The 18,578-nt window shown below is 38.8% G+C and overlaps 1 protein-coding gene across 3 annotated transcripts in view; it reads left to right on the top strand.

Annotated features, from left to right (window-relative positions):
• LOC144608772 (tubulin-specific chaperone cofactor E-like protein) overlaps positions 1–18,578 on the top strand; it is a 52,063-nt gene that overhangs the window by 13,082 nt on the left and 20,403 nt on the right. For all 3 annotated transcript variants that reach the window (XM_078426858.1, XM_078426860.1, XM_078426857.1), the window contains 3 exons: positions 10,552–10,733; positions 12,603–12,859; positions 16,581–16,707. In XM_078426858.1, coding sequence (XP_078282984.1) covers positions 10,552–10,733; positions 12,603–12,859; positions 16,581–16,707 — 566 coding nt within the window. The remainder of the gene's footprint in view (positions 1–10,551; positions 10,734–12,602; positions 12,860–16,580; positions 16,708–18,578) is intronic.

Below are 18,578 nucleotides of genomic sequence, written 5' to 3'. Positions count from 1 at the left end.
TCTAGGATTGTGAAAGAATGCAGGAATTGCTGGTCTGTATGGGCTCGGTGGGCCGAAGGGCCTGTTGCCGCACTGTATCTCTAAACTAAACTAAACACTAAACTAAACTAAACACGTGTATCTCTATCCAAGCCTTTCACTATTCGGTAAGGTTCAATGAGGTCCCCCCTCATCCTTCTAAACTCCAGCAAGTACAGGCCCAGTGTCGTCTAATGCCCATCATATGTTAACCCATTCATTCCTGGTATTCTTGTAAACCTCCGATGGACCTTCTCCAGAGGCAGCACATCCTTCCTCAGATATGGTGTTCACAATACTCCAAATGCAGCCTGACTAGTGCCTTGTTGAGCCTCAACATTACATCCCTGTTTTTGTATTCTAGCCCTCTTGAAATAAATCCTTGCATTGCAAATATGGAGTAAACTCACTCAAATGTCATGGAGCTCGTAGATAAACATGAAGTCTTTGTTACCTCTACAAAGCAATCATTAAAAAGTAACAAATGAGAGCTAAATATAAGGCAACAACAGAGATTGGAAATTAATAAAGGAACATATTGATGTTGTATTGAAAGTTAGACTGTCGTTGTACCAGTCTTTTCATTCTTTCTTGTTCATGGCAGCTTGTCCCTTCACCAATCAGTAAGTAGTGGATATATTTTATTGACTGCAATTAAAGTATTCAGTACCATAAAGCAAAATGTTTGAATCAACATAAGCAAAAAGATTCAAGCCTTAAAAAATGAAATTTTCAGGCATATTTCATTTCAGAATTGTAATTTGACACCAAGTTTGCAAAAAGCTTTCAAATATTTTCCTTTGTCATTGTATTCTTAAACTAAAAATAAATTAAATATCTAAAATAATGTGGAAAATCCAAGATGGTGTTTCCATGACATCCAAAATGTAGTATCTGCAAAACCGCAACCTGATTAGCTAAGAAGGAAGAATAGCTCTAGCAACCGCAAGTTGATGTTGAGTACTTTTTAATGTGATTCACTTAGGAATTCTGGATGTTGCCTACAAGGGTAGCATTTATTACTGACCTTTATTTGCCCTGGTGCATTTTATAAATGTCACGGTATGTAGGTCATGGAGGAAGTAAATATTTAGTGTGCAAGATTGTGCATCAATTATGCAGGCTGCTTTGTTCTGGATAGTTTGAGGCAACCAAAATAAATGGCTTGTGTCTTGATGATGGAAAGTCTCTAGGCCACAAGACCACAGTATTTATGCAGCTGCAGCAGCAAAAATTAAAACTGCATCAGTACGTATAGACCCATCCAACATTCTTCAGGGCACAAGGCTTAGCCACACCTGATGCAGTAACATTGCTTCAAAACTTGGATCTCAATGTAAATGTCACAACTACTACCATATAATTAGACTGATCCAGTTAAGGTTTTAATCAATATTTAATTCTACCCCACCTCCAATCGGCAATTTTCTAGGAAATACAATGCCGGTAATGTTATTGGCAAGGGGAAGTGGTTAGACACTCTTGTTGAAAATGGTCAAAAGAACATCATGTTATTTGCCAATCAACCCATGGCAAGTCTTGGAGGTAATATTTGAGAGGTTGCCAATAGATGAGGTTACTCATAGCCACTTTTGGCCTATGTTTGGGAGAGGTAAAATAATCGCCTGGGATCTGCGTAGAAATGTTATCAGTACTAAGTAGAACTACAGCCGTTTCCTTTTGTAAGTCGCAGAAAGTTTGGGAATTCTGCATAAATGTACATAAATTAACAGTTATGTGATGGTGATTCTCCAACTGCAATTCACTACCAAACTAGAACCGATTGTGGAAGCTGGAATTACTGGCTAATGTCCAGCATTTGCACCTGAGCAACCAATGACCAATTTAGTCAACCAATAACCAATCTCCAACATTTCTGCCAAGTTCAATTTGATCCCATAACCAGTTACATCAGTCTATCCGACCCCTTATAGGAGTGGAATTAGGCCATTCAGCCCATCGAGTCTACTCTGCCATTCAATCATGGCTGATCTTTGCCTCCTAATCCCATTTTCCTGCCTTTTTCCCCCATAACCCTTGACACCTGAAGCTGCTGGTTGCTAACCATTTTAAATCCCCATTGCAAAACCAATCTTTCTGTCCTTGGCATCCGCCATTGCCAGAGACCACTTGCAAACTCGAAATATAGCACCTCATTTTCCTCTTGGATAGCTTGCAATCCAATTATCCATTTTCAAGTAATACCCCTCAATTCTGCCCCACTCCCAGCTAGCGTGCACATATTTCTTCCACCGCCCAGTCACCCAGCTCCTTTCCACTACTCAATGCACTATTCTCCTGCCCCGATACCCACATTTGCCATCTGCCAATCCTCCCTCACCTATATTATTTGCAAGGCTTTTCTCCTCCCCAATCTCCCTTTTCCAGCATTCTCCTTTACTCCATTCAATCTGAAGAAGAACCTCGACCTGAAATATCATGTTCATTCCCTGCACAGATGCTGCCTGACACCATGGAATTACTCCAACGTAACTGTGGCAGGTTGAGCATGCTTAAAAAAAAGTCCATTCATTCAATGGCGAAAAATGAAGGAAATGTACCAATGTGACTCTTAATTGATTTACTAGTTTTATTTACTTGTTTTCATTAGTTTTCCAAATATTTTTTACAGCCATCAGGCTTCACCTCCTGTTCATGTTTCCTTGCTCGGGGTTTTATTTGTGAGGCTTATCCTATCCACTCTCCATCCACCCCAGATATTGGTCTTATGTCACGGAACTCATCGGAATCTTGCCACTGAGGCTTGGAAAGTTCTTGCTGGGAAATTGCACTGACTGGAAAAGTTGCCCCAATAAACCAGCTGTAAATAAATTGGGCTTCAGGCATAGACCTGAGAAACCTCTGTAGTGAAGTCGTAATTAATCTGCAGCCGTCAATGGAGCGAACATAAATGACCAAATAGCCTTTTGCTGCTATTTATTAATTGTCTTCCTTTGGGTTCAATACTCCATCGTTTGCAGATTTCTTTGCTTTGATTCTCATTAATTTCTGTTGATAAGGCTTATGGATGGTAGGTTTTCTCATCTCATTTATTTAATTCAGTTGTATAACTTTTGGACCAAAGCTGTAAGATCTGGAGCTGAGTGAACTAGAAGCCAAAAAATCAAGATTAACAAGGAATAGTATAACTTAAATACCAAGCCTGTAAAGGAAATCCCCGGAGAGAATTTTCTGAAATATTCAACTCTTGTTTTCCAGCAATGTTCCTGGAAGATACAGGGAAGCAAGATTGTGGAAGCGTGTGCTAAGGAGATTGAGATCAGAGACTTGTTGCTAGAGTAGTTACTGTTCTGGTTATTTTTCAGAGTTGATTGGAACCAGCCCAATTCCCAAATGACTGAAAAATACCAAATATAAAGCCCATTTTCGAAATAGAAGAGGGAGCTGAGCTAACAAACCACATCTTTAAGCCTTGTATATGCATGGTAAACAGGATTAAATTTTGTGAAAATTATTTAAGAACAATCAATTGTGGATGTTAGCTGCCTGAATTCCAGAAATGTGTTTAATACTGCCCTGTTTTGTGTTAATGGGTTTTTGAGAGATCTGATTTAGAAATATTGTCTGATTAAAAATTGTTTGGTGAATGAGCAAAGAACATTGGCATCTTATTGGTTGGCAAGCAATTAACTAGATGTTTTGGTATTGGTTGCACTTTTTGTTTTAAATAAATAATTTTATGCTAACTCTTGGAAATTGTCAGTTAGATTTTTGCTCTTTGCACAGTACTGTAGAATTGGGTATTTTTTAAGTACACAACCATTTGCCTTTAAAATTACAATTGAATCTGCATCCTTTACTCGTTCAGACAGTGCAATTCAGACAATTCAGTCTGCTGCAAAATAATGTATTTTCTCATCTGACCTTTTGTTCTTTTGGCTTTGCATTTGTATTGCTGAGAATTTACTACTTCATACTTCTTGGTATAAAATGTTATCAACTATATATCTGTCCATTTTTGCTCCTGAAGTGTTCTTCGCTGTTTACCATAACTCCATGTTTTGTGTCATCTATAGACTAAAGAATTAGGCAGGGTATAATCAAAGAGCATGCTGTTTATATTCATTAGAAGTAGCACGGTTTCAATATAATGAGGTCACCACAGTACACTTCACATCTATCTGACAAACAGCTATTGACTGTTGCTCCTATTTTTCTTATTTCTTCCTTGTTGGTTTTCCATTCATGCTGCCACTTCCAGTTAAATTTCATGGAGGTTTTGGTGATATCTGTCAAATGTTATTTGAAGGTACATATTTACAAAAGCAGCCATGCTGATTTCAACAACTCTCTGTTGCTTCATTAATGAACTCATTGTGTTGGTGACTATGATTTATCTTTATCAAATCAGCACCAGTTGTAATATAGTAACCCATATTGAAGTGGCAGTTAGTTTGGTCTTGGGTAATTCTAAAATGTTCCCAAACCTTTGATTGCCTGGCTGTATTTGTGCAATGTATCCTTTTTTTTAGTTTGTCCTACAAACCTCTGACACTTTTCCCATATCTGGAGGAAATTGGAAGATTATGAGAAAATCCTCTTCAATTTCCACTTAGTTGACCTACTTGTGTGCTGTCCAGAATAGATGTAATTTTTACACTTAGTGAAGAGCCAAGCTTTGGAATTGCTTTGGAGGTGCAGGGAACAACAGATTCAGGAATCCTGAGTAAAACACTAAGTACTAGACTAACTCAGCGGGTCAGGTAGCACCTGTGGCAGGGCTGTATTAGGGCTGAAAATGGGTGAAGCGGGACAAAGGCTGGCAATTGATACGTGAGGGAGGTGGGGATTGGAGATGCAAAAAGGGGTGGGATAGTGGGAGAAAATTGCACGCACTGGGATTGACGCACTGGGATTGATTAGGATTTTACCTTCCAATCCACCTCAACCTATTCTCTTTGAATCCACTGAAATTACTCCTTTATGCAAAGAAAAAAACAGCAAGTGCTGAATATGTGAAATTAAAAAATGTTAGCAAACATCTGTGGAGAGAGTGTTAATTTTGGGTTAATTAATCATCAGACCATCATCTGATGGGTTCCATCATCAGACCTCTTCCAGTGAGCATCCTGATTCTTGATTGTTACTTGCCTTTTTTGTCACTATCCCAACAGTTATTATATTTCTCATTGAATTTTGCAACACCAATAAAGCAAACAACAGATTTGTAAATGCACTTAATTATATGGTTCTTGTTTTATTGCTAGCCTTGAGTAAGATTAAGTTTATGAAACTCTTCCGTGAAATGAATCAAACAGACCATATTTTATTCAAATTTGTGTTAATTTTTTGAACTAATGTTTAGTAATCTAAATTATTAATGCAAAATTGGGACCCATAACAATATAATGCCCCAAATAATCATCTGTGCCTGTTATCTTGAGAAGCCTCCCATGCACATCCGTCATTCATCATCTTTGCTGCTTGCTGAAATCACTGTCACCCATTTCAGCTTCACACATCTGCATAATCCATATCCCATTGAACATCTTAGCTGATTTCAATGAGCCACTAACTTTTTTTTAAATTGCTTTCCATGTAAGTTACCAGCTTGGTAGGAATCAATAAAACTCTATGATGTACGTCTGCTGGAATAAAAGCATTCAAACTGCATTTTGATGGTACATTCATGCAACATAGAATAAAGATTTTCTGCCGGTCACACCTTTGCATTATATACATAACATTCTCTTCACTCCCCCACCTTTTCCTGCAGAATTATAAAACCATAAGGCACAATCAGAATTAGAAAATTCAGCCCATCGAGTCTGCTGTGTCATTCGATCATGGCTGATCTATTATTCCCTCTCAACTCCATTCCCCTGCCTTCTCCCCATAATGTGTAATGCCCTCACTAATCAGAGAGCTATACAGCATTGAAAAAGACCTTTTAGTCCATCTTGTTCATGCCGACCAAGTTGGTCTTCTTGGCTAATTCCATTTGCCTGCATTTGGCCCGTAGTCCTACCCATACATCTGTCCAAACATCTTAAGTCGCAATTGTATCCGCACCTTTAGCTTTCTCTGGCAACTCATTCCAGACAAGGGCTATCCTCGGAGTGAAGAAGTTGCCTCTGAGGTCCCTCTTCCCTACTCGCCTTGTATCTATGCCCTCTAGTTTTTAAATCCTCAACCCTGGGGAAAAAGACTATGAGGATTCACTTTATTCATGCCCCTCAAAATATTTGCAGCTGCATCATGCATAAACTTTAGTTCTCACTGCCTTTTCCAATGAAAGCAAGCATGCCAAACACTTTTTTAACCTCACTTTCTACCTGACTCATGACTTTCAACGCTGTACTCCAAGATTCCTCTTTTCTGCAGATTTTCCTTTTAAAGTACATAAATTTAATGCGGAAAATCTCCTATCTATTTAAATAATAAACAAAAAAATCCAGGAATTACATAGATTCCCAGTATTTTTGGAGGTGCATTATTTAAATATGTTTCTCGTTGCTGACCCTCTTAATTCCACTTCTAAAATGCGAGATGAAATCTGATCGCAAATGCCTTGTTAGTAGCTGAGCATAAGAGTCAAGCTTGTAATTGAATACGCAGAGTGGTCGTGTATGAGAATAGCAGCAGATTTTTATTCTTTTACTGCACATTTCATCACTGGCAAGGCCACTAATTATCAGCTTTCCCAAATGGTCTCGAGCAGATGGTGATAAGATGGAACTTGAACAATTATATTAGTTTGAAAGTTTCAGGATTTTTGTCCCAGCCTTGCTAAATAACGGACAATATATTTCTAAGACAGAATAGTGTATGAATTTAAGAGCAACCAATATCTATCTGATGGTTCAAACATTCTGCTCTACTTGGAGGTAAAGCTTGTTGGTTAGGAAATGCAGTTGAAGATGCCAAAAAGATTGAATGCTAGTTTATTTTGTCAATTTCACTCTGTTCCTGCAGTGCCTTAGTGATGGGGAGAGGGAATGTTTAGAGTGATTGGGCTAATCAAGCTGCTTTGCACTGCATGATGTTAATCTTTTTGGGGCATTTATTCATCAAGAGTATTTCAAGATTTTCTCAATGTATTTTGCAGGCAGTGAAACTCTTCGGAGTCAAGATGAGTTGGTTGTGATAGGAGACCCAGTCTCTGACCTGTTAACGCAGCCAAAGTATTTATGTGACTAGTCCATTTAGGTTTCTGGTCAATAGTGACCTCCAGAATGTTGCTGGTGGTGGGAGTTGCTGGTAATGCAGCTAAATGTTATGGGGAAAGTGGTTATTCGTGGTTGTTGGAATAGTCATTGCTGGCAATTCCGTGCCCTGCATTCTACACTGGCTGCGATGCGCCGGCACCAACAGGCCCTCGCTCTGACATATAGCCTAGTCATTGCTGACATATTTACTCTGGCGTGGATTGATTCATTATTTGAAGTGGTAAATGGAATTAAGCATGGTAACCATCAGAACAAAAAACCTTCCTGACATGGAGCAAAGTTCATCATTAAATTACAGAAGATTGCGTGTTCTCAACATAATGGAGTTTTTGCATTCATGTCCGTGTGTTGAAATGATTGACCTTCAATCTTTTATTTTATTTTTTTATGACTCTAAGCAATGGAGTACATGTAAAGAACACGTAGACCATCCAGCAATTCCCATGTAATTGAGACCAGTCCTTGGATATCACAATGTTAATACTCTCCACAGGCAAGTTGGGAGTGCATGGATTCTGACTAGTAGATAGAACTTGGATACAGAACACTCAGAATTCAACTAAATGGCCGAGCATGCTTGATAGTTTAAATGCTCTCCTCTTATTCCTATGATAAAGAACAAAAGTGATGGTAACCGATTGTATCATCTAATTAGTACTTAAAAAAAAAAAGTGTTTGTAGAAGTAAAGTAGAATTAATTTGGAAGCATTCCAGGGTTTTAAGCCAAGATGGTTTAAATGTTGTTGGTGAGACTAGAAGGTGATAACAGCACCGAGGTGTTTGAATGTTCTGGCATTGAGGTTGAATTGTTTGCCAGGTATATAGCTGAAAACTGATGGTGTGCCTGTACTTGTAAACTCTCCTGGCAGAGATGTGGAAACCTGGAGAAAAGCAGAACTGGCAACTTAAGGCATAGAAAAGAATCTGCTTCTGCTCAATGATACCTCAAAGCCAGGCAAGTAGCATATAAGGCAGGCAAGCTGAAGGCATAGATGGACATGTGGAAATATGGCATTTTAGCTGAAACCATAACATGGCTATAATAGGGACAGGAATAGCAGCTTAATGGTCCTGGTTACAGACAGGATTTAATAAAAACAGGTGTAGCCATATTGGTCAAAGAAATAAATTGCAGCATGAGAATGCCAGATATATCTGAAGGGTCATCAAATGAGATGATATGGGTGGAATTAAAGAACAAAAGGGCATGCAACTTGCTAGGAAGTGAACTTTAGATCTTGAGGTAGTTCAAGGAAAATACAAGAGCAAATTTGTAGTCACATTTCTGGCACATACAATAACATTAGGCAGTGATAATGAAGGATATCGTGGCCTGCATTAATTGACATAGTTGGCATAAAAGGTATGGACGGCACAGAATTCTTAAGTTGCATTGAAGGACACTTTTAACCAATATGCACCAAGCCTGATAAGAGAGTAAGCAATTCTGGAGTTAAATTGGACAGGTGGTGGTAATTTCAGTGGGGAATCAATTTTGGGTTGATCATTCGGTTAAATTTAGAAGTTATCTTATTCAGACTCTGGGAACTTCACACAACAGCAAGCCTAGGAGAATAGGAAGTTCAGGAGTGAAATTAAAAGAAAAATTAGGAAAGCAAAGAGAGGACATGAAAAAAATACGTGAAATCAAAGAAAATCCAAGGGAGATAACTAAGGAAATAGTAGGTCCTATGTGTAGAGGTGAAGAATGTGGGTAAGGTTCTTAAAACTATTTAACACATCGCTGTGTTAAATATTATATGAGATTCATGCAGTAAAAGAGGACGTTTTAAGGAGTATGTTAAAAGTGGGTAAATTGCCAGGGACAGACAAGTAGGTCTTGGTTTGTTGGAAGAAGCAAGGAGGAAAATTGCATAAAATGGTTTGATCTCCCAGTCTGCCCGAGTGATGGCGGAGCATCAAAGGACTGTTGATGGTCCTTAGTTTAATAAAGAAATAAACTAAGTAATTACATACCAGTTAATTTAACTTTGGTGGACAGAATTATTAGAATTGATCCAGAGAGGCAGTATAGACTTCATTTAAGATTATTCAACCACAGCATGAATTTGTGAAGAGAAGTTAATTTCTGACAAACTTGATTAAGTTTCTGGAGAGATGACAAGGAAAGCTTTTGAGGGCATTGTTTTTGTTGCAATCTGTTTGAAATTTGACGGCTTTGGATAATATTGCACGTGGCAGACTGGTCAATTAAGTAAAAGCTCATGGGATCGAAAGGAGAATAGTAAAGGGGATGCAAGTCTTGCATTATCAAGTCTTAAGTCTTGCTTAAGATGAGTGTGGAAACCAGTTTCAACTGTGCCACAGATTAGCCAATGAAGAAAGAAGGTATTAGGTATTTACGGAAGTAGTATAGTGCACTCAATTATAAAGGTGCCAACAGTTACTTTGGTTGGAATTGTTTGTTGATGTGGACAGGGTTAAAGTCAGATTGAAGTGATGGGATGAGGTAAAAGGGTTGCACATGTTGAATGGAGATAACAATAAGTTGAGTTTATTATCATATGCACAGTATGGTTCGGTAGAGGTGCAATAAAAATCTTACTTGCAGGAGCATCATAGGTTCATATAACACACAAAAAACAAATTAAAACAAAACACAATAGGAAAACAAGTCCAAGAAGTAGTGCAAGAGGCTATCTATTGTATTTTGCTGAAGGGGTAAGATTAGGGTTGTGCAAGATGGTTCAAGAACCTGATTGTTATAGGAAAGTAACTTCCTGAATATGATGATGGGAACTTAAGGGCTTTTTGTACCCCCTGCTTGATGATAGCAATGAGAAGACTGCGTGACTCTAATGAAGAGGCTCCTTGGTGATAGATGTCACCGCCTTGAGTTAGCACCTTGGAGCTGTTTTTGATGATGGTGCAACATGACGAGTTTGGAAGGCACCAGTTTGAGTACTCAGCAGGAACAGAGAGTATACAGGGAATGAACTTGACCGCAAGACAACAAGGGTTGAAGATAACAAGCTACTGGTTGGGCTGTGGAATTGGCACATCTATTTTGAAAGGTGATTCTGGCAGACCAGAATATAACAACCCAAAATAACAAAACCGTGTCCAAATAATTGTCTTAATTTGGGTAGTCACAAGCATGAACAAGAAGTGCAGAACAAAAGTGGATTTTATCCTTTACTGATGTTATGGCCAAGCGGCAGCCACCCTCGAGGGAAGAAAATTAATATTGCTTGGACCCATACAAATCATTCCTAGATTGGTAAATTATGGGACATATTACATTTAATTTTAATAAATTAGCCACTGTTCACTTCATGCTCTAATTGCCCTATTCTGTTAAACTGTCCTTTTGCTTTTACAGATCAGTAAAATTGTGTCAAATCTTGCCAATCTGACTTTTCTGAATCTCGCCTCGAATCCGCTGACTGAGGCCAGGTTGGACTCGACATGTGCTGCCTCTTTCTCCCGAATACAGAGACTCGTCCTCAACAATACCAAGCTTTCATGGGAAATCATTCACACATTTCTGCAGGAGTTACCAAGGTAAGAACTAAGGATGACTGCCTGTATGTCCTTGTGTCTATTCTCCCATTTGTCTTGGTTCCTTTCTTGTTTTACAAATTTATCATGATCTAACTAAAGACTTGAGCTAACTATTTTTTTATTTGGCTCCTCTGTCATCACAACCTTGAGTGTTGCTTTTTTCCATTGTTCTGGCAGGGAAGTAATATGGCCTTGAATTTAGATTCAAAGTTTCATATTTTCATCACACATAAATCTCTGTGCCTCTCTTAAGCCCTCCAATCCACCTGCACCCAGTCATCAGTACTCTTCCTACACTCGTATTCTTCCCCGTCCTTCACCCTGCTCTGTCTCTAAAAATAATGAAGGCTCAGTGGAAGTTTACTCATTTAGAATTGATGTTTTGAGCTATGGTGCCTCACCACTGGAGGTCAGTGTTGTTTATTTAAAATAAAGTAGCTACACTTCAATGAGATAAATCTCTTCTCTGATTCTGTTGTTTTGATGTAGGGAAAAGGTTTTTCTTTGATTTTTCTTTTGTGCAGATTCCAATGTATGGTGCATGAACACCTCTGCACAGAGTATTAAAAACAAATACATACACCCTCATCCAGCAAGATGTGGAATTTGCTCCAGATTTCTTAACTGGTTAACTGACGGGGTTTCTAACTGAGCCCGGGTGTTGGTACATCATGAGTCGCAGAGTATCAGTTTTATAATAATCTGGAGTGTGCATACATGCTACCAGTTTACTTTCTTACATAATCTTCATTTTTTGAACATTAATTGGGGCATTATTGTTTTATGTAAATAGTAAGTTGCATGCAAAAGCTTTGATTAGCAGTTAATTTACGAAGTATACGATTAAATTTTCATCCATTTTACATTTTCAGGTAGCACCTGGTGTTTGAGCAATGTAGTGGGGAGATTAGTGCTGCACACTATCATATTTGTTCCTTTGTGGAACTGTGCATTTGTATTACATCAAGCACTTGGTCCAATCTCCTTTCCTCAGCTGTAATTCTTAAGCAGTGAAGAGAATTCATTACCTTGGCTCTGCAAGGAGAGATGATTGAGTTGCTACAGGTTTCATCCGCAGATAAAACCTATGACGTATAATTGTGTTTGAAGGACTGCTAAGATTTAGGAGTGTAATATGGCGTGATTTATGTGGCTGTATGCCATTTAGTGCAGTGATGTAGGATATTTGTTTTTCTGCCTGCACTTTTGATCTATTCTTCTTTCATTCCAATTTATTAATTTCTTCCTGTGTGGTGCATATCCTGCCCTAAGCCGTGTTGTTACTATAAGTATCAACAACCTGTTCCTAGATGTTGAATTTCTGAATGCATGTTCCAAATAACTGCATATAATGTAGAATGAGATGAATTCAACACTTAAATTCTGTTTTATTTCAAAATGTATTTTTAGCATAACCATATTACCTAAATAATAAAGGAAAAAACACTGCATATCTCATTCTATCATTTTAATTTTTCCTATTATTTTGATTTTAATGTATGAAATGCCTATATGATTTCTAAACAATAGCTTCAGGAATCTAATAGAATGAGACAGAATGTTTCCGCTGCTTGTTTATATGTATGCATGTTACAAAGGCACGATATCTAAAATGTTAAATTGTAATTCAGTATTTGTGTAAAATATGAGTTATGCTAGTTTAGTGGAAAATCCTAGTTTTTCTGGGGACAATTCACATGTTTTGCAATGACTATGTTACCTTGTGAATGTATTTCTAGAATGTCTCTGTTTATGAAACTAACTGTTCCCCCCTGTGTATTCCCTTTTTTAATCTCTTCCACACTTTTTCTTTGCTATATTCTTATTTTTGTCCTTTCTGGCATTCCTTTTATTCCCTTTCAAACGCAGGTTGGAGGAGCTCTTCTTGTGCTTGAATGACTACAGGACAGTTCTGCTATCGCCCTGTTCCTACCCATCACTTCGACTCCTCCATATTACTGACAATAATCTCACCGACTGGGCAGAGCTACACAAACTTGGACAGATGTTTTCAGGCCTGGACACATTAATCCTGGCAAACAACCCACTGACCAGCATCGTGGATTCACAGGCAACTTTGGCACGGCTTTTCCCAAACCTACGATCAATAAATCTTCATAACACGGGTATGAAATGGGATAGAATTATTTCACATTACTATGCTTAGAATGCAAATTATTATTTTATTTTGCCTACATTGATTACGAGTTTCATTCTCGAGTCTATAAAAATATTTTTTGTCAACTTGTCCAAATTGTCAATTTTGGAATGGGCATGTTAGCTGTAGTTCTTATCATTGCTATTCTACTCTCTCTTGTCCTTTGGGAAATTCCAGACTGTAGAGAAAGTTTCATGGATAAAAATAAAAGTTTCATCTATCACAACAAATCAGTATAGTGTATACTGAAAATGATACCTTAATTCAAGAAAATTGGCCATCTTCCTGGAAATATAAATCCTTTAGATCATCCTTTGCAAAGTTTTTGAGCACTTAATATGAGGCTATGCTATACATTAGCACACATGATTTTGCTAAATGTAACCTATACCAGTGTAAGCGATCTATATTGTAGGAGTGATCTGTTCTAATGACATTTCCTTGAACTCTTTTAAAATGATACTGAAGCATCTGTCTCCAAACCAATTGTTTTTAAAACTGTATCTTCCAATAATCCCCAGCAAGAGTTGTAGAAAAACAATTCCTACCCGCTACCTTCCAGTTCAAGCATTATCTTATATCATTATCCGAATTTTATTTCTCCATTTCTTCTATTGGCACTGTTAGCTGACTCCATTTCATTTCTGAATCATTTTTTTTTTTTTGTATTTTTTATTCTTCATTTACCCCAAAATATACCAATTCATTCCTCCCTCAGCCCCTTCACGTATCTGCCTAACTCTCTGGTTAATTTCATCACCTGCATTTTTCTTGGCTTGCAATGCATGTAATGAATGAACCAAGTATTGAGATCTGTTGATTTACAGTGCCCTCCATAATGTTTGGGACAAAGACCCATCATTTATTTATTATTATATTATTATTATTATTATTATTATTATTATTTGCCTCTGTACTCCACAATTTGAGATTTGTAATAGAAAAAATTATGTGGCTTAAGTGCACATTGTCAGATTTTATTGGAGGCCATTTTTATACATTTTGGTTTCACCATGTAGAAATTACAGCTGTATTTAAACACAGTCCTCCCTTTTCAGGGCACCATAATGTTTGGGACACATGGCTTCACAGGTGTTTGTAATTTCTCAGGTGTGTTTAATTGCCTCCTTAATGCAGGTTATAAGGGAGCTCTCAGCACCCAGTCTTTCCATCACCTTTGGAAACTTCTTTTTACTGTTTATCAACATGAGGATCAAAGTTGTGCCAATGAAAGTCAAAGAAGCCATTATGAGACTGAGAAACAAGAATAAAACTGTTAGAGACATCAGCCAAACCTTAGGTTTACCAAAATCGACTGTTCGGAACATCATTAAGAAGAAAGTGAGTCAAAGGGACTGGCAGGCCAAGGAAGACCTCCACAGCTAATGACAGAAGAATTCTCTCTATCATAAAGAAAAATCCCCAAACACCTGTCCGACAGATCAGAAACACTCTTCAGGAGTCTGGTGTGGACTTATCAATGACCACTATCCGCAGAAGACTTCACGGACAGAAATACAGAAGCTACACTGCAAGATGCAACTCGCTGGTTAGCTGCAAAAATAGGATGACAAGTTACAGTTTGCTAAGAAGTGCTTAAAAGAGCAACCATAGTTGTGGAAAAAGGTCTTGTGGGCAGATGAGACGTAGATTAACTTCTATCAGAGTGATGGCAAGAGCAAAGTATGGAGGTGAGAAGGAACTGCCCAAGATCCAAAGCATACCACCTCATCTGTGAAACACGGTGGTGGGGGCGTTATGGCCTGGGCGTGTATGGCTGCTGAAGGTACTGGCTCACTTATCTTCATTGATGATACAACTGCTGATGGTAGTAGCATAATGAATTCTGAAGTGTACAGACACATCCTATCTGCTCGGGTTCAAACAAATACCTCAAAACTCAATGGCCGGCGGTTCATTCTACAGAAAGACAATGATCCCAAACATACTGCTAAAGCAACAAAGGAGTTTTTCCAAGCTAAAAAAATGGTCAATTCTTGAGTGGCCAAGTCAATCATCTGATCTGAACCCAATTGAGCATGTCTTTTATATGCTGAAGAGAAAACGGGGACTAACCCACAAAACAAGCATAAGCTAAAGATGGCTGCAATACAGGCCTGGCAGAGCATCACCAGAAAAGACACCCAGCAACTGGTGATGTCCATGAATCGCAGACTTCAAGCAGTCATTGCATGCAAAGGATATGTAACAAAATACTAAACATGACTACTTTCATTTACATGACATTGCGGTGTCCCAAACATTATGGTGCCCTGAAATGGGGGGGTATAAAAATGGCCTTTATTGAAATCTGACAATGTGTACTTTAACCACATGTGATTTTGTTTCTATTACAAATCTCAAATTGTGGAGTACAGAGACAAATAAATAAATGATGGGTCTTTGTCCCAAACATCATGGAGGGCAACGTAAGTGAGAAACATTCTCAGTACAACTAACTCCTTAAGCCTTTCATCCCAACCTCCCAGAAAGCTGGTTTCTATTGCTTGTCTTGTCTACTGAACATGTTAACATTCCCTTAATATGACCTGCTGCCTTTCTTCAAAACATAGCTTTTCAGTAGACTTTAACGCACCTTATGAAAATTTCATAAACAAGAAATTTGGATGGTACATTTCACTTTAATCGATGCTGTGTGGTTTCCTTCAGCTACATGCTCAGAAATGAGCACTTAATCTTTCAGGACTTGTTCTTTACATGGCAGTTCGTCCTATCTCATATCTAACCTGTTTTCTTCCAGTTAATTTCATCCTGTGTAGTGTGTTACTTCAGAATTCCTCATGTTAGATCAAATCTGGTTTGTCTTTTTGTTTCTTTATTCTTGCGACTTTGAACTCTGCATACTTGTTTTGTACAACTATTCACTTTGGCCTTTTGAAAGTTCCAGTTCACTTTTGCAAAGTTATTATCTCTCCGAACTTGTCTGCCTTCTTGCATTTTTAGAGTTCAGAGATATAGCCGCCCTTTGACCCACTGAGTCCACACTGCGCACTAGGGGCAATTTCCAGAAGCCAATTAACCTGCAAACCTGCATATCTTTGGAATGTGGGTGGAAACCAGAGCACCTGGAGAAAACCCACGTGGTCACAGGGAAACCGTGCAAACTCCACACAGACAACACCTGTAGTCAGGATCAAACCTGGGTCTCTCGCACTGAGGCAGCAGCTCTACCCCTGCACCACTGTGCTGCCCTCTGTGTAGCTCTCGTATCTTCCAAGTTAAGAGATGACCCTTCGGAAATATCCCCCTCCCCTTGCCACATCCATGAATTGGGTAACATTCCCTTTAGCCCAATTTTCAGTGTCCCATCTAATCGTTAACCAGCAACCTATGTCACCGATACCTCAAATAATATGCACTTTTATTTTTGTTTATCTTTTCTAAAGAAAGTTTCGGAAATTGTGATAAGTTGGTGTGCAGTTTCCTTACTGATTCTTTAATGTTCTCAAGTAGAGTTCATCCTATCTGAAAGATCTGTTTAAAAAATGTTCCATTTATTTTCTTCATTACAATATGTTTACTTGAATCACATCCAGGCAACGTTTCTCTCTCTTCCTGTGGATAGATAGTAATCAATTTGAAATCAGGTATAAAGTTTAGATATACTTTAAGCAAAAGCAAGATCAAATGGTAACTGTTGATGCTAATAGAGCGCTGTTATCCAATAGGACTAAGCTCATGGGATGACATTGATAAACTCAAAGCATTCCCTAAACTGGAGGAAGTGAGGCTTCTGGGAATTCCATTACTGCAAAGTTATTCTGAGGAGGAACGACGCAAGCTCGTCTTAGCTAGGTAATCAATCTTGAGAATATTCTGCGAGTCAGTGGCGTGGTGCATCTGAGAATGTACGTGCATGTTATAAGTTTTTTATTCTGGTTGGGCTGTGGAGGATTCTTTGTCAGCTGTGAGGAAAGGATTGTATTAGGCTGATGGTGCGGTACTTTGGGTGAGAGGTGTTTATTTTCCCGTGGCTGCACATATCATTTCTTACAGTGTTAAGATCTTTAAATATTTGGCAATATTTTAGTGGTTCATTGGTTTATGTTTGTTAGCCAGTTCCCTTGGGGTCAGGACAATTTCACTTACAAGCTGCTTAAAATTTGCTAACCTTGTGTAACTCTGTTCTCAATGTGTAATTTGTAGTTTGCAAATGTCAATGCCGTTGTTCTGACATGGTTTGAAACATACATTCTACCCTTCTCATCCTCCTGAATTGCCACTTCCACATATCAGTTATCTGTGCACACCTAAGGTAATATGCTCCATCTCTAGCCCATCACGATCAATATCACCTCTCAACAGTGGCCAAACAGATAGCAGCACTTCTTGTGAATCAGAAGATGATATTTTAAACGCACTCCAGCCACTTGAGCATATAAATCTAGGAGGCTGCCTCAGGAGTATTGGGGACTACTTCACCGTCATAGACGTGGTGCTTTGGAGGAGATGGTGAGGTACATGGTTAATCCATAGCCCCATATGCCCTTTCATGTCATTGTAAAAGATCCCATGACACTCTTGGAGAAGAGCCAGGGTAATAGGAAATACCCTGTAACCTGGCCAATATTTATTCATCAATCAGCATTCCTTAAATTGTCTGGACATTATCATATTACTCTTGCAGGGACTTGGGCAAATTGGCTGTCATGTCCTATTTATAATAGACTACAATTCAAGTCATTTGCCTGTAAAATGCATGGGGATGATTGTCCACTCTGAAAAGCAAGGCAACCTATCTTTAAAATTATCCAGCAAGAAATTGACCATAATTAGCTCAGCAGTCTGTGTTCTGCCTCCTTACAAAACAATCATCCCACTTTCCTGCTTGCTTCATGTCATCTTCAATATCCTTGCTTTGTTAAGCAGGATTTTAATTCGATTTTAAAGGAATTTAAGGATTACACAGCAACAGCTTACATTTGTACTTCGCTTTCAACGTTATAAAATAGCCTGAGCTGCTGCATAGGAGCATTATCTAACAAAAGCTGCTAAAGGTTTATGAAGACAGATGACCAAAAGCTTGATTAAAAATTTAAGTTTTGAGATCTATCCTTGAGGTAGGAAAAACTGACACCTCTAGGGAGGGGGTTTGGAGCCCAGACTTTTCATGACTTCGGGCATGATCGCCAGTGGCCAGAGTCCTGAGTGGTGGTGTACTAGAGTAGGTTAAAGAGAAGATGGAATAAGAGTGTCCAGTCACTCAACACTTCCATCCCCCACAAGCATGGTCTCGAAGCCCTCCGTTTCTTCCTCGACCGTAGAACCAGGCAATCCCCATCGACCAACACTCTCCTCCTCCTAGCAGAGCTGGTTCTTACCCTCAATAACTTATCCTTTGACTCCTCCCACTTCCTCCAAACCAGAGGCTTAGCTATGGGCCCTAGCTACGCCTGCCTCCTTGTTGGGTACGTCGAACAATCCCTGTTCCAGACGTACACTGGCCCCATCCCCGAACTCTACCTCCGCTATATCGACGACTGCATTGGTGCTACCTCTTGCACCCATGCAGAACTCACTGACTTCAAACACTTCACCTCCAATTTCCATCCTGCCCTTAAATATACCTGGACTATCTCCGACATCCCCCTCCCGTTTCTGGACCTCACCATCTCCATCACAGGAGACAGACTACTGACGGACATTTACTATAAACCCACTGACTC

Source organism: Rhinoraja longicauda, chromosome 32 (genome assembly GCF_053455715.1).
Source record: "Rhinoraja longicauda isolate Sanriku21f chromosome 32, sRhiLon1.1, whole genome shotgun sequence".
NCBI lineage: Eukaryota > Metazoa > Chordata > Chondrichthyes > Rajiformes > Arhynchobatidae > Rhinoraja > Rhinoraja longicauda.
The sequence above is the reverse complement of the archived record's forward strand: the minus strand, read 5'-3'. Positions and strand labels throughout refer to the sequence as shown.